The sequence below is a fragment of the Chanos chanos genome, chromosome 1 (assembly GCF_902362185.1).
Source record: "Chanos chanos chromosome 1, fChaCha1.1, whole genome shotgun sequence".
Classification (NCBI taxonomy): domain Eukaryota; kingdom Metazoa; phylum Chordata; class Actinopteri; order Gonorynchiformes; family Chanidae; genus Chanos; species Chanos chanos.
This window is the reverse complement of record NC_044495.1, coordinates 2,301,541-2,319,040: the sequence shown is the minus strand read 5'-3', so window position 1 is coordinate 2,319,040 and position 17,500 is coordinate 2,301,541. Positions and strand designations below refer to the sequence as shown.

The 17,500-nt window shown below is 44.3% G+C and overlaps 1 protein-coding gene across 1 annotated transcript in view; it reads left to right on the top strand.

The window, feature by feature from the left end:
• Positions 1 to 3,814: 3,814 nt before the first annotated feature.
• ush2a (Usher syndrome 2A (autosomal recessive, mild)) overlaps positions 3,815 to 17,500 on the top strand; it is a 205,470-nt gene continuing 191,784 nt past the window's right edge. The window contains 3 exon segments of the mRNA XM_030774913.1: positions 3,815 to 4,347; positions 6,274 to 6,439; positions 17,186 to 17,321. Coding sequence (XP_030630773.1) covers positions 3,815 to 4,347; positions 6,274 to 6,439; positions 17,186 to 17,321 — 835 coding nt within the window.

Genomic DNA, 17,500 nt, shown 5'->3' with positions numbered 1-17,500 from the left:
TGTGTGTGTGTGTGTGTGTGTGTGTGCGCGTGTGTGTGTGTGTGTTTGTGTGCGCGCGCGTGTGTGCGTGTGTTTGTTGAGTGGGATCTCTCTCTCATTGTGGTTCTGCTCCTCTGTGATCAGAAGCAGTTTCTCTGAAGCAGCATGGGGTGTCTGGCCTGTCATTTCTGACATCTTTATACCAGTGCTCTCACCACACAGAGAGGAGAGGAGGGGGGGAAGGTGGGGGGGGGGGGGTGGACAAACACAAACATGTTATAGTGGCACAGGACTGTACAGACTTTCTCCGACGACAGCAGAGCAGGAGCTGCGAGTGGGAGTGAGGGTGAAAACTGAATATTCATTTCACACAGAACCAAACCCTCATCACAGACACAGCCCTGAGGGAATTCTGACCGCAGCATACCTGCTCTCACTAATCATATTCAGTCTGAGTCTGGTAATGATGAGTGACGAAAAGATTTAGACTTGTGACAATTCTGACCAGTGCAAAAAAAAAAGAAAATAGAAAAAAGAACAATGACCATTGAAAATAACTGGAGTAAAACAGAGTAACCCAACACTGTTATGCAGTGCAGGAAACAGTCTGCTACAGGACAGGGGGTGAGTTCATTTAGATCACATGGATTACCAGTGGGCAGAAATATCTGAATTTACCCATGAGCCCTAAATGCACAGGTACCCGCATGACATCATAACCTCTCTGACATATCACAGTTTGCATTTAACATTTAAATGCAATTCATTATTCGCTTGTGTAAGTTTACTGTTTATTTATTAGTACATATGTGTTCGGTATTTTTTTACCTTTTTCCCTTTCACAGTGTCATCATCATCATCATCATCATCATCACTGTTGTCGTCTTCTTCTTCTTCTTCATCCTCAGTTTCCACGAGATGTTAATGTTTTGTAATGGGTGTGGGTGGAAAAACATCCGTGCTGCAGGATCTATTTTTAAGTCCTAAAATGTGCGTGATGCTATGTTAATTACAAATAAGGAAATATTTCTGCGCACTAACGAGGAGCTTCATTAATGAACAGATCGGTTGCGGTCCCGGGCTGGGTCAACGGCGTCACCGTGTCTGTGGAGGAATGGAACGCCAGTCTCATTTGTGTGTCATCTCTGTGGACAAAGCCTAAGACCTGACTTCAGTTCAACACATTCAGCATTCATGTGCAAGGGACTCACTGCGAGACAGAGGGCTTAGGAAATCAATATAGTGAAAATCCAACCCCTGATGTCTAACTCAGTGAAACAGAGGAAGGAACTGGATAAAATTATCACATTATTTAGAAAAGAAAGAGAGAAAGAAAGAAAGAAAGAAAGAAATACACTCTTGTCAAACTTGAGTGAATTGACTCATCGTTCTGCATGTACTATTAATTGAGAGGAGGCCAACTGGCTCAAACACAAAACACCCTAAAAAATGAATCGAGTCCTAATTGCTGACTGGATCTTTATTGCATTCGTTGTGTGTTGAGACACAACAACAACTAAAAAAAATTGTTTTGAATTGGGTTTTCTTTTTTATGTGTGTGTGTGTGTGTGTGTGCGCTCGTGTGTGTGTGCGTGTGTGTGTGTGTTTTGGCTAAAACAGAGCATTGATCTGGATGCCTGTAGAACACTGAGAGCGCTCGTGTCTCCTTAGCAGGGGAAGGACTGGCACAGCTGTAGTTTATTGATCATCAGGCCACTACACTCAGCTTCCTAAGGTCATTAAGAGCACTTAATTAAAAAGTGGTTAGACTCTCTTTTTGTTCACCAAAGCTACCATCACTGCTCAAATGTGATTCAAATGTGAGAATAAAACTTAAAAAACAAGAGAAAGGGAAAAAAACATTCTCAAGCCATTCCTCATGTTTTACATAGATAACTGAACGGTGGTCTGTCCAGTAATGAATGCTGAACACTGAACGTCTGGATATTTTAACAGCACCAGCCCGGGTGCTTCTTTATCTTTATTTTTTGTGTATTTGTGTATTTAAGGTATAGATCTTCTTTTTCCCTCCTTCTTCCCCCTGTAATCATATGTCTTCCTTCTGATATATATTTCTTCAAATCACCAGCATTCTCCCCAAACGCTTTGCAGTTTATTCTGCTTATAGGCCATCATATTTACTTATGACGTACTGTGTCGAATGTATTATGAGAGTTTTAAATATAACAGACGTTTTTTAAAAGTTAGACAAAACTCAAGGGGCAGACACTTGTGTCAGTCTGTCGATTCTGACAGCACACACATATTTGCAGGGTCAAAGGTCAACCTGTGCATCTGTCCTACGTCATCGTCTGGAACTAAATAATCAGAGCTGGAACATTTTAGGTTTTCAACGGCAAATATAAACTGCGCGTTCAATCGACCCTCTAGCCGTCATAATAATCCTTTGTCCTCTTTTCGCCTCCCAGGGCTCAACACCTGAATGTGGGACTCTGTCCAGAGCGGGGTTGCCTAGCGACGTCGAGTAGCGTTCCTGAACCAGAAGAGGCACTTGTTAAACCGAGACGCGAGCCCAGCGTGAGGTAATGTAATATGTGTCATCTCCGTCAGGCGACAGTGGTCATTGACAAAAACAGACATCTTAAAACGCATTATTTTTGACGTCGTTTTAAATAAACGTTATATTTTACACAGTTTTGAAAACAAATTGAAAAAACAATCACTAACTCAGCATTTATTATCAGCCCTCACTTATGCGCGGTTGTTACTTTGTTTTAGCGCGAGCGCTGACCAGATGGCAAACTATCATAATCTGCTTTGTGCTGACTATCCACGCGCGTCTTGAATGAAGCGTGTATCAAGGTAAGAGAGAAGGAGATTGATTTTTCGTCATGGTTCTTTCGTATTTTACCACATAAAACTTTAATTGAAAACGGTTTCTTGTTCTTGTGTAAGAATTTAAGCTGTCTTTAAGTGCGTCAGCTGATGGTGAGCTGAAGTATTTATCCATTCGCTCTCGTACTAGTAAGTAAGCTAACGGAAGCTGAGTAATAGACCATCAGCTGCAACGTGTTGCATATGTAGGTAGGTGGGTAGTGAAATGCTAGCTCTGTTTGAGTGTGATAAACCAGAGTGTATTGTGGCAAGTCTATACTCCATCTTTGTAATTTCCCACGTCGTTCAGTCGTTACTTCATTCATCAGGTAGTTCGTTAAATAAATGAGCGCAGTTCAAGTTAGTGATGAATGGAACCGCTCTTGCTGTGTTCGCGTCGCATTCTCAGTGCTGTCACTCAGTGGAACGTTTGCTAGCCCCTTTTTCAGTTGTGAGAAAGATTGATCTTCGTAATAGTGTTTTCTGTAATAGTTTGACATTTCTGTGAAATGTTAAGGGTACTTGAGTTTGTAATATGTGCGCTTGCTCGGGTCACAGTATTCTAAATGTTCTGGATGTGGGTAGCCTCTCTGATATAGCTGTTGGAGCAAGAGTGACGGGTTGGCCAAATGTTGATTTTTACAAATCGCCTCATTTCATGTTATTCCTCGGAGACATTCGAGAGGCTTCTGTCAGTGACGCTTGCTCGATTCAAACCGTTAACATTGATGTAATTGTTGAGATTTTCTTGTATTTGTTGGGATCTGTACTCCATTGGGACCGAGACAAACTCACATTTTCTCCAGGATATGTTTTAATGTCTGACTTTGCCTTTGCTTTTTTTTTTTTTTTTGCCTTTCTCTCTGTAGTTGTGAGCAGGACTGTGGCAGGCCCAAATCCTAGCTATCATGTGAAAGCTTTGGACTCCGCCCTCACGCCTTGCCATTAAAGCTGTTCCGCCTTAACCAAGGCACTGGCCTGTAAAAATGTCACCAGCAGCATGACCGTCATTACTTATTTAAGACTGCTCCATCAGGAGTCTTCCACACCGCCCAGAATGCTTCGCCTCCTTTGGGACAGAGGCGCGGCATTCTTGCTCTATGCCCTGGCCTGCTACGTGTCCGTACGCCCTGTCGCCCCCCAGGGACACTTCCCCCGGCTGGAGAACATCGGCGCCCACAAACCCGTCAGCGTTGCCCCGGCTTCGGCCACGTGTGGCGTCCCGGAAAGGAGCGCCTTCTGCCAGCCCAGCGCCGTGCCCGCGGGCCTCCTCACCTGCACCCAGCAGTTCTGCGTCCAGGGATGCCCGCGTCGGACGTCGTCCCCCCATCCCGTTGACCTCCTGAGCGACAGCCTCGGGGCATGCCTGACAGCGGACGGGCGGGACATGCCCCCCCAGGCAAACGCCCCCTCGCTCAGCTTCATCTTCCGAAACCAGAGCAAGTGCTTTGCGTCCCCTCCCGCTCCGGACCTGGGTCCAGCGAGCTCCTTTACTCTGACAGCGTGGCTGAAACCGGAGGAGGCCGCGGTAATGTAAGTAGCCTCACAGCCAGAACTTTCTCTGAAAACAAGCGGGACGGGCAGCGCAAGTGTTTCCGCCGCTCACAGAGAAAGTATCAAACTCAGATCAAGTTTTCCCGGGCTGGCTTCACTTTCTTCCGCTTTCGCAAAATGTAAAAAGAAGTGAATGTCAGATCTCTAAGAGGCTCAGACACACTGCAGCAGTACACACGCATTAATCTGCCATACACTGATTTAGTCTCAAGGCAATGTATTTGAAGAAAACGACAGGTTACGCTCTGTTTGCTTTAGTGTAATTTATCTGTGGTTTTCAAACACGCGGCATTATTTTGGTGTGTCTGAGCAATGTTGCCTGGCAGACGTTTTTGTTGGAGTTGATTTAAAAGTAATCTAAAGAAGGTTTCCCTGCCAGCTTTAAAAAAACCCCCAAAAAACCCAGCAGCAGCAGCTCTGTTTGTAGTGCACTAACAGTAGCAGCTGTGGCCAGTTTAGATCAATGAAATGCAATTGCCATGGTGGTTCCTGAGCTCTGGCAAAAGCATCAACTCAAAGGCCACTTTGTTTTCCGCAGCCGAGAAAATGATATAGTTGAAAGTGGGTGATCGGATGAAAGGAGTGGAAAGAGAGAGAGAGAGAGAGAGAGAGAAATAGAGAGAGAGCTCCAGAAGAAGAACAACTGTTTCAGCATTTTATATCAAGTGAGAGAGGATGAAAAGAGAGACAAGCCAGTGGCTTGAGGTGTTGGTGGAAAAATAAATAATTTAGTGTCAGCGTTTCGGACCAGTTCATCCAACACGGCAAAGCCTGTAAGTTCTCCCCTTGAAATGTTTCAGGTTCAGCGACAAAACATGTACATGTGTGCATGTGTGCATGTGTGCGTGTGTGTATGCGTGTGTATGTGTGTGCGCGCGTCTCTGTATGCGTGTGTGCGTGTGCGTGTGCGCGTGTGTGCGTGTGTGTGTTGATTAATTCAGCTGTTGCAGAGATAATGCGCCCAGGTTTGGTACTGTTCTAAGAACCCCCTGATAATATGACATTAAAAATATGCACCACTTGCATCTGGAGCACTTGTAAGACATCCCAATGCTGGTGGCAGTCCCCAGAGAAGGCCTGGCCCAATTATAAGTGGAACACCCAGGAATGTATGGTTTTAGGTGAGGTGTGTTGACTTAGAGGGCGGTCACAACTTTGAGCGTGAAAAAGGGTCTTTATGATTTATTGGATGTGGTGCCCTGTGTACATGAAACTTCTTTTGTTTTTCTCATAAAACATCAGTAATGTCGTTTAATGTGACACAATGTAGGGGTGCACTTTTCTTCTCTTCTCTTTTTTTTCTTTCTTTCTTTCTTTTTTCTTTTTCTGTTTTCAAGCACCGATGAACCTAAGGAGAAAAGGAGGCAAATAGGGAGAAAAGTAGTGATGCAGGACTGCGTAGATATGATAGAGTGATGTCCATATGTTATCCTAAGCTGAATTACTTGCCTTTTAAAACTGTTCAGTAATTGCACTGTGCTATTTGAGTAGTTACTCTGAGGGAACACTGTTCCTTTTTATACGTTTGCTGAGAGCAAATTTATTTAAGTCCAACTTCCTGTTGTAAACAGACATCAGTCACTGTTAATAAACTGCATGTTTCTTAATAAGCATGTCATTACACAGTGGTCACATCATGTACTGAACAGTCATCGTTGTAAAAAACAAACAAACAAGCAAACAAACAAATAAACAAACAAATAAATGAATAAAAGAATTAGAATTATCTGTGTTCTTTCCTCCTCTTAGAGTTTGTTGGAGTCTTTGTGACCTGATCAGCTGAAATACCCGCACGTTTCAGTCCATTTTACATCAGAGTGATTTTGACTCATTAGACCTGTGAGGTGATCTCCCACACTGCGTGGTTTTTCTGATCTGTTTATGGTTTGTGTCGTTCTTGGTCAGGACTCTGATAGAGAAGAGAGCCGAAGGAAGCCTGGTGTTCCTGCTGACCGTATCAGAGGAGGAGCTCCAGTTCCACTATAGCCTCCAGTCTGGAGAAACTGTCTCCCTGACCAGCAGCATCTCTGGCAGAATCAGTCCTGGGCAGTGGACACACTTGGCCCTACAGGTACGCTGCATGGTGGGGGTCTACCAGGGTTCTGTGCATCAAAACAAACACGTACAGAGAGCTTGGGGGGGGGGGGGGGGGGGGGGTCGCTCCTGCGTGTAAGAGCTGTCTGAAAAATTTACCATTAATTAATTCAGTGGACAGAATTGACGCGTTAATCCAGATCAATTTTGTGACTTTGCGAATTCGAGTTTTGTGTGAAAACTCTGCTCGGGTTCAGAGTTCTTGCATGAGGAACTATCTTTTTCTACTGCGATAGAAAACTAATGTCAGGGTCTGAGCGATCAGACATGAAGAGAGACATCTGGACTAGTGTGTGTCCATATTTACCGTAATTAGCCACCGGAAAATATTGATATTAATATTGTGTCGGAAAAGTCGCAGCGGGTTCTCGGCGAACCCGTGTCACAACACGTTTCCTATCCGGCTAAGATGCATGGGATGGAGACGTTAATTATAGTGGTAAACATCTGCTTTCCCACAGCAGCAGGGGCAGGGGGGACTGCCCTTCCCCTCTCTCACACACACACACACACACACAGTCACACACACACAGACACACACACGTGCGCGCGCACACACAGAATATATCACCAGGCCTGGCCAATCACTCTAGAGAGTCTACCTCCGTACACACAGGAGATGAAGCCCGACAGACGGCTACTCACCGAGAGGAATCTGCCGCAAAAAACTCCCCTCCTTCATAACTTCACCAGTTTGCGCACACTTTCCTCCCAGTGCCGGGAGACGGAGAGGACATCTTTTATTGGTACGGTCTGTGTCATAACCAATAAACACATGCTGACACTCAAAGTCCACGGCGATGGTTCTCCTCCGCCCTTTATAAGCGCGCTCTGCTGTTTTACTGGCGCTTATTTATGTGCTGTTTTGCAACAGCCTTAACATGACTGATGTAATATTCATTTATAAACGGTTAATAAGGCATTATAATGTGTCATATCTGCTGATTATTCATGTTGTAATGTCTTAGAACAGATTCATTGTGTCTTGTACAGTTCTGCCTCCGTCGTCAGACCACATATCACTCCTCTGCCCTTGCGTAGTGTCTTTGTGTGGGGTTCTGATGGCTCATGTATTTCACTGCTGGGACTGTAAAGAGAGAAATTCAGCCTCTGATTGGTATTTCACGAGACTGGAGTGCTTTGTGTTCGGAGACTATCATTTTAAGCTAGCTGTGTTTGTTTGAATTTCAAAATGCAAATCACACTTTTTTTTTTTTTTGTCTGAGTAGCAGGTCAAAGTCTGGGGAAGAAAACATTTCTGTGATAATTTGATCTTCTCACATATCATTGGGAAAAAAAGAAAGAAAGAAAGAAAGAAAGAAAGAAAAGAAGTTGTTATCAGTGACGGATTCAGCTGCTTTGAGACGCCTCTTCACTGCCCATTTAGAATTTTCAAACTGTCGCTCGGCAACTGTGTTCTGGGGACAAAATGAGTCTATTTTCATCCATTAACCCTTTATGGATGTGCTTAGCGGAGAGGACATAGCAGAGCAGACCTATATAATCGTTGCCTTTGGCCTGTTCTCCTATTCTTAGGCAGACAGTCAGGGAACAGGCTGCCAGAGGAGCAGGAATTCTATTAAACATTGATTGTTTAATTATCATGTAGCTATTTACAGGAAATACTCTAACAGGGCCTAACTTCAAATGTGATTCCTTTCTCATGGCATTTAGTCTTCAATTACAAATCCCTCTGGTGCTCCTTGACATACTCTCTCCTTTTCTTCCACCCCCTCACGGCTTGATAAACAGTACTAAACACTTCATTTAAATGCTACCAACTTTCAGGAGAAAGCCTTCCCATTCATGCCAGGGCGCTGAGGAAAAGGCTACGGTTTAATCAGAATCAACCGTGTGAAAAACCGAACAGACTGACAAGTGGTTGTCTACCTGGAGTCAGCTCAGCTCTAGAGCTGTCTTTAGACAGTAGAAGCTCAAAGATTAAAAAAAAAAAAGAGAGAGAGAGAGAGAAGAAAAGAGGACATACAAACAGAATATAACATTACAGTGTTTAGTGGGGCTCCAGAGAGAAGCATGGGGCAGATCTGTGGGTGCTTGTCCATTGTCATTAATGATAAACGACAGAAAAGAAGGAGGAGAGAGAGTGAAAGGGAAAGAGAGCGAAAGCGCCGGTGAGAGTGTTATCTTTGAGAGTGGTGATATCCCTTTTAAGCAGCCTGTTCACATGCCAATGAGAAGTGACAGCCCGGCGCACCTCTGGAATGTTTGCGCTGTTGCTTATTGTTGGTAATTTTTCTCTCTGCGGACGTGAAACTGTAATTGAGATCAAGCAAGTCACAAGTGGCATGGGACTTTCCATGAGTGGGAGCAGAAGAAAAGCACAGCTTGGTCGTGTTTTTTTCTTTTTCTTTTTTTTCTCCCTCTTTTCTTTTCACTGTAACGTCAGTAAAAAGCTGCTCCTCTATCAGAGCAAGGCTGACAGGCCTTGGCAGTGCTCTACACATGAAACAAGTCCTGAAGGGGAGGGGGGGGGGTAGGTTTAGAGGGAAAAACGGGAACGTGTCGAGAAGGAACGAAGTGATTGAATCAGCCTCCAGGGCTTTTTACCGGTTCCTTCTCTCCAAGCCCAACCAAATCAACATTATCATATCAATACGTGTCAGCGAGGGACTCATTTGCTTGTCACGACAAAATTTTTCCCCCCCTCTCTCGTATAAATCTTTAACATTACTCCGGGTTAAGGTTGTGTGATTTTCTGTCTTTGATGTAAGGGAGCTCCCTGAAAGCCAAGCATACATTATCGAAGGAGCATCTCGTTCATTACGTCGTATCCGTTTCAGACATTGTTATGTCTGCTCTGACACTCAGCGCCCGTGTTTCGTTACGATGTAGAACACGCGGTGACGACAGGCGCTGAGAGCACAGATTACCTGAGAACCGCAGCGTCTGAGGGCTTAACTGATTGGAACAGAGGCACCGCCAGACAATGAGTGCTTCGTTCAACCTGTTTGAATAATATTAGCAACTTTAAATACCCATGAGGTCTAGAAAAACCACGTATCCTTATTATTACTGTTATTATTGCTATATTGCTACTACCACTACTATGAATAACAATCAGCTGTTTGTGCCAATATAACATTGAATCATAAGTTTTATGTACTCGTGGAGAGAGTTGACACAGAGGATAGTATTTGTGATGGTACAAGACGGGCGTGATGTGAAACTTTATGGAATGTAGAACTCTCTAGGCCAGTGTTTCTGGGTTTTTTTTTCTGTTACATCTCTCTGAACTGATGCATCTCTCCTGTGGCAACTGATATGTTTTATTTGGCTGCTTACAACTCAGGAGAATCCCACAAGTTAATGAACATTTTCACGCACAATTAGCGTTTTCCGTGTGGGTTGCGGGCCTTGGCGGGGCTTGGTGGCGGAGCGCGGCTGTTTTGGCCATGATCTTCAGTCATGAGCTCTGAGCTCCGATGTGCACACGCCTCATCACCCCGCCAAACCCCAGCGTCTCCGACGAAACTAGGCCAGCCGGGCGAGGATCTGTGCCCCCGCGGCCACATCCGGCCCCCCGACTCAAGCCTCGCTCAGCCTCGGGTCCTCTGTGCTCAGAAAAAAGTGCAGCGCTGAGGCCCTGGAAGCAGCCACTTTGTGCGCTACATTTACCCATGCTGCCCTGAGACACACGCTCTCTCTCTCTCTCTCTCTCTCTCTCTCTCTCTCTCTCTTGATCCCCTCTCAGTGCTGTTTTGGCCAGAAGAGCTGAAACATTTCCAGAGTTTTTACCTCGGGTCAGATCCTTCATTGTTTCTTTATCATAAGCAACAGCAATTGTCCCCTCCCCCCCTCCATCTTTATTAATAACTCTCACCCTTTTGTATTTTCACATCACAGCATTGTGAGGACGCTCAGGTCGCACATTAACCTGAGTCATGCACTATACTTTGTCTTCTCACATTACTCTTGTCCAGATCTGTCTTTTGGCTGCTTCATGGTGCCCTGTGGAAAACTGTGGGAATTTTGAATGAGAATGTAAATGTTCCTCGCCAGAGTGGTGCTGGCATTTTCCAGAAAAAGCGAATGGTTGTGTCTTGGGAGAGCTGGTACAGGACAGTGCTCTCTGGGTAGCTAGGAGTGGGGGGGGGGGGGGGGTGCAGGGTTGGGGAGATGGGGGGGGGGGGGGTGGCTGGCAGTTGGTCAGGTAACCTTTCAGACGCTCAGGTGCCACCCGTGGTGACGGAGACTGATTGGCACAGTGAGTGAAGGTGAAGCAAGGTGGATGGAGTTGAGGAGAGTGGTACAGACACCTTTAGCCTGCCTGCTGTCCAGCGCTGGTGGAGCGGATAGGGCATGCGTCCTGAATAAATCATCAGCAAATGTTGACAGGGAATTACACTCTCCGCTAGCTTACAAAAACCCCAAATAGGACGCGCGGACACGAGAGAACAAGTATATTCTGCTTCGGTCATTTGGTATTTTACAGTACTGAGATTATGCCGCAGCTCTTAAAGCGTAAGTACGTTATTGCCATTAAATAAAAAAAAAAAAAGTTGAGAGAACAGTAGCTTATGTGAAACTGAGGTTCTGAGGGATGAGCCAGAGTATGGTTTAAGCTGAATGATGAAAGACATCCATTGTGTGTTTCACCACATCAACATCAGGCAGGATTAAACCTCCTTCGAAGAGACCAGGCTTTCCTGGGCAACTTACTCAAAAGGGTTTCTTCAAATTAAAGTCAGAGGAGATCAGCTGCCATGTACATAAATCAAGACAGGCATCACTGACTGGTGGAAAGATGGGGGGGGGGGTAAGGCAGGGAAAGGCGGGGGTGGAGTGGCAGGGTGCTCCGCAGACTGGTAATGGCCATACGTTGATATGAGGAATTTCAGTGGAAGTTATGTCTCTCAGATTGGACGTGAGTAATAACGACAGGCTAGCGCGCGTGGCTGCGAGCTAAGGGGCCATCCTGGAAACCAGCGGTGCTGATCAGACAGAGTGAATGCACTGGAGTGCCACGCCCGGGACTCCGCCATTCGTCATATGGCTGCGGGCCGCGGGGGCCCCCGCAGTAGTGGTGGAGCTGATTACGTCTCCTCGGCTTAGACAGCCCTGTCCCCTCCTGTCTGGTTAGCATGTGTTTATGTGTGGGGGGGAGAAATGGCAGAGGGAAATGAAGTAGATACAGTGTGACTGACTGTCATCTCGTCTTCAGACCCATGAGTGGCAGTGTGACACTCAGGCCCTGTGTTAGCAGTCTGTGAAGTATACCTCAAAGTCACAATAACAACCCAACCCAACCCCGGCACTGCACTGATCATGCCCGTATTAATAACACTAATAACACACCCAATAATGCTCTCTTAACACCCCCAAACCAGTACTCAAAACACCCTAACATTGCACCAGTGATACATGCAACACTGCACTAGTCACACTGCACTAATAAGACTGCACTAATCACTGCACTAACAGCCCTACACAAACTACTGCACTAATAACACTGCATTAATAACAGTACACTAATCACTGTACTAATAACACTGCATTAATAACAGTGCACTAATCGCTGTACTAATAACACTGCATTAATAACAGTGCACTAATCACTGTACTAATAATACTGCATTAATAACACTGCATTAATAACAGTGCACTAATCACTACACTAATAACACTGCATTGATAACAGTGCACTAATCACTACACTAATAACACTGCATTGATAACAGTACACTGATCACTGTACTAATAACTCTGCATTAATAACAGTGCACTAATCACTACACTAACAACTACACTAATAACACTGCATTGATAACAGTGCACTAATCACTGTACTAATAACACTGCATTAATAACAGTGCACTAATCACTGTACTAATAACTGCATTAATAACAGTGCGCTAATCACTGTACTAATAACACTGCATTAATAACAGTGCACTAATCACTACACTAATAACACTGCATTAATAACAGTGCACTAATCACTGTACTAATAACACTGCATTAATCGCTGTTGTAATAAGAATAAGACTAATAAGATCCCTAATATAGCACTAATAACACTGTACTAATAACACAGCACTAATAACACTGCCCTGCTAAAGTTTCCAGCATTTCACTAATAACACACCTTCAGCTCTACGCTAATAATGCCTCTTCTGCTTTCTTAGCAACTTTATCTCTTGGGAGCATAAATATGAGTTTAATGTGTGAGATCAAACTGAATTTATTTGGATTTGTACATTCATAAAACACGGCAGCTCTTTATCTTGTACGTGTAATTTCCCTTTTAATTCGGTGTGTGAGTGAGAGGCTAGTGGTGTATGGTTTAGACAAACAGCTCAGTAGCAGAAGGACCAGGGGTCTGATCCCTGTATGCAGCTACTTAACCCCAAGGTCACTGCAGGGGCCTGCAATCTCTCTCACACAGGAAAAACAATTCTAAGTCGCTTTGGATAATAACGTATGCTGAATTAATACATGTAAATGCACATTCTCTTTGTACATGGGAAGTCAAATAAGCCAAGTGCTGGAGTTTATGAAATTTCTAACATGAACTTTAGTAATGTCATATCACTGATTCCCGGCTGTCTCTTTTTTTCCGGAGGTCACAGGGGTTTCTCAAAAGGAGAATGTTGTTGTTTATGGCAACGGTGAATGAATCACCTGTTAACATTTCTGTAATGCCTCAAAGATCACTTTAGAGTGTTTTAACAAGTCTCCCAACATGGTCAGAGAAAGCCCCGTCCCCTTGTGTGTGTCAGACTTACACTCAGACATACTGCAGCACTTTCAGAGATAGACGGAAACAGAGAGAGAGAGAGAGAGGGGGAGAGAGAGAGAGAGGAGCGTGTTGGTAGTAGAGGAGATGGGGGAGTGAGGGGGCTTTTAAACAGAGTAACAGTCGACTCATTTTTGCAGCGTATCAGGACACCGGTCTTTTTAACTTGGACACGCACACACAGACACACAAAACACACGCAAACACTCACCACCTGATTGATGGCAACAATAACAATCAAATCCATTAAGGCCTTTTATACTTGTAAATTTCCCCGCCATGTCTTCATCATCGGAGAGCCCTCCTCTCCGCTGGTCAGCGCGGGACCTTGAAATGGTTATGAGGAAGGTACTTGTTTTAATGACGGTTAGACGTTTAGATGTTTTTTTTTTTTCGGCTAACTCTTTTCCCTAGCCACGCATGCACACCAAAACAAGCGGCTGTACCCTGTGCAGCACCAAGGCTTGTTAGCGAAAAAAAAAAAGAAAAAGAAAGAAAGAAAAAGAAAGAAAGATCCACGGTTCACCGCCGTCATATTGAAAAAAAATCCCCCTTATGTATGCCTTGTGGTTAAAGAGAACAAAAGAGTTATTACCTTTATTAAAGCCGTGACACGCTACCTTATATATTTCTGACTTCTCTCTCTGCGCAGAGACAATTTTCTTTTCTTAAATAAACTGTCATGCTAGCGCTAATATATTGTTGCCGCGGTTACACTGGAGGAAATCCGGCCCGATATAAAGCATGTATATGTTAGATTGGTAATTGTATCTTTAGTGTGCTTGAGTGGAAAGGATGTGCTCCCCACTGTGGCTGCGCTAATGTGATAAAGGGAAAACTGGCTGTTCATCAGCTGTCTTCCACCTCAGCACAGAGAGAGAGAGAGAGAGAGAGAGAGAGAGAGGGGAGAGAGAGAGAGAGAGAGAGAGAGAGAGAGGGAGAAAGGGAGGGGGGGGGGGGGAGAAATGCGCGTCTCCCCTGGTTTGGAACAGAGCAATACAGGAGCGGCATCTTTGATTTGGAGACAGGTATATTTCACATGTCAACAGCCACTGGCCTTGGCGTACTGTAAAACATGATAATGTAACAAATTACAAATAGAAAAACATTTTCACTTCATTTAAATGATAAGAGGAAGACTGTGGAGGGGGCTCAAGGCAGTCAGCTATAAATAATACATCCAGTGTGTGTGTGTGTGTGTGTTTGTTTGTCTGAGTGTGTGTGTGTGTGTGTGTGCGTGTGTGTGAGGACAGATAGAAGAGCCCGGTGTGGATACGGGCAGGTGTGAGCCGGGGCCGTGTAAAGAGGGGGGGGATTGCTGGTGCTGATACCCTCATCCTGAGTGGAATATTTCTAGCTGCCCCTGACAACTTCTCCAGGTCTGAAATGGGAAGCGTTTTATCACGGAGCGGTTTGTCAGTCAGCCTGCTGGGGCGTAGGGAGGGGGGCTGTTAAGGCCCCTCATACGCCCTGTTTTATTGCCCAGGTCAAAAGAAAAGCAGAGTATTGTGTGTGTGGGGGAGGGGGGTGGGAGGGGGGTTCTGTTTATTTTTCTTTTTTTCTTTTTCTTTTTTTTAAATGGTAGTATATCAGTTTTGATTTAGGACAGCTTCTTAGAACAAAACTTTGGTTTGGTGCGTTTATTAGATTTTTTTTTTACGGTGTTGAAATTGACTCAGTAACACAGGTTTGTGGAGACGAAAAAGCTGCGATGTATATGCTGTGTTATTTTGTGGGCCTGCAGTGTGCAACATCTTTCTTTTTTCTTTTTTTTTTAACTGTGTGAGCTGTGTGCATATATATATATATATATATATATATATATATATATATATATGTGTGTGTGTGTGTGTGTGTGTGTCTATACACACACACACACACACACACACACGCACACATATATATGTACACACACACACAAACACACACACAGATGTATGTATGTATATATATGCATTGTGTGGATGGCCAGCCAGGTAAGCTGTATATGTAGTTATCTGAGAAAGAAAAGAACGGTGTGTTTGTTTACGTAGCGCCGTGGTCATAACCAGGCCTGCTGAGTGTGGACCTGGAGAGAAGACACAGTGTGACTCTACGTGCACTTTCACCACGTCCTAAAGCACAGCTTTTAAAGCCCTGAGATGGGATTTCTCTCTTAATGTCAAATGATTGGGTTTCTCCCAGGACTCCCGGCGGGAAGGTTCAGGTTATGGGAAAGAGAACATAGTGAGGCAGCCACACCAAATTCACATCACTGTTTTTTTTTTTCAGGCGTTTTGTGTGTATTCGGTGTATCAAAAAGAGGAGTTTGGGTCAAATGACCTTGGATGCATTCATCTCTTGTGCTTTATTGATTTTTTTTTTTAGGTTAATGTTTTTAGCTGCCGTTTTTGAATTATGTTTTAGTTGTAATGTAGATGAAAAAAGTGTTTTTCAGTAGCCCTTGCCAAGTCAGTACTTAGGACCCAAATAAACATTTTTTGATATAAAAACAGTGAAATAAATTGGTAGTATATTTTGAGTCCTCCAGAAAACAATTCTGTGCATAAGTACTCTCTTCAGATCAAATGTGCTGTTTTTTTTTGTTGTTGCTGTTGTTAATTTTTGTGTGTCAGCGCCTACTGATTAAGAAGTTACTATAAGCTTTGTAGAATTAGTGGTGTTTAATTCGGGCCAGCCGTGTGCCGAACCTGTTCCCGTGCCAGTCGGTCCTCACAGGGCTTCACTACAGAAAACCAATCTCCCACCTGCGCCATGAGCTCTCCCAGTCAACTCAGCGCTTTAAACACCCTGTTTGATCCACTCTTTAACTCCTCTGTTTTTTTTCTGTGAGAAACTGCACAGTTCTTAGATCCTTTTGGGTTGTTGTTAATGAATAGTTTTGACTAAATTTAATATGTTAATATGTTTTGCCAGCGAGATCGTTGGTTTGGAAAACTAGTTCTGGGAAGAAGTCATACTGACATGTTTTGTTTTGACAGTTTGGTTGGCTAAAGAGCACTGTAGGAGCATCTACAAGGATTTTGAATGTTACATTCTATTAGCTGCTGTTGTTTTACCAGAATGAACAGAACAGAATATGTTGATTTACCAGAATCAACACAAGGGAGTTTCATTGAACAATGACATAAAAAAAAAAAAAACCCCAAAAAAACAAAAGAAGAAACAAAACAACCCAAAGCAGTGGAAACCAGGAAGAACAAGCAAAAACAAAAACTGAAAATGGACACAATCTGTGTGTGTGTGTGTGTGTGTGTGTGTGTGTGTGTTGGATCCATTTCAAAGGCGTGTGTTGAAGCTAAATAGGATGAAGCTCTTCAGAATTCATTTACATCATCCTGACTTGGCCTCAGATCTTCCTCAGCGAGTCATTGGCTGGTTTGAGATTCTAAGAGTGGCCTCTCGGAGTCTTCAATCAGCCGTCATGAAAGTCTGCCGCGGCTTAAGTATCCTCCAGGCACACAGTTGTCTCCCGCTCCCTTCATCCTAAAGGAATATTTTCTTTGACTAGACTTATTTTCATACCCCCTTTTCAACTTTTCTTTTTTTTTTTTTTTTTTTAAGACTTACAGTGACAGAACCTACAAATGTGGGGATGATGGAGAGGCTATGCCACGGCAGAGACAGAGACAGAGACAGAGGCAAAGAAACAGTCACACCAGAGTCAGAAAACTCTTCTGTTAGGCTCCGTGTGAAGCCTGGCAAACTCAATACTCATCATTTAAGGCATTATTTTTTCCCCGTGGTCAAACAGACAGACAGACAGGGCTGTTGTCGTGTTGCTGGGACCTGTGTGAGCTCAGGCACTGGGCTGGAAGATGACTGTGTGGGCCATTTACATTCTGACACTGGTTTCACATGGGGAAACTCAAGAAGCTCGTAATGATGTAAGATAAATGAAATCATGCACAGGATATCCGGTCTTCGACGGAAAGGTGTGTAACAGGACGTCTTTTTGTTCCTCAGGTGCACGAGACGAGGGTAAGCCTCTTTCTGAATGGTCTGGAGGAAGACGGGACGCCTTTCGACACGCACTCCCTCGCCGGCCCCGTCGCTGACATCACCGTGGACAGCACTGTGCGGATTGGCCAGAGCTCTGACGGTAATGACCGCCCCTACTGTCACTCAATCAGCACATCAGCTGGGTTGGGCGTTTTACTTCTGAACCTTTGTGTTGCAGTTTGTTTAACGCGATTCTATTTATTTCTTTGTTTGTTTGCTGTCGTGCTTCAGTAATGTTCAGTGGCGTTCAACGCACAACACAGATCCTACACTCTGCGT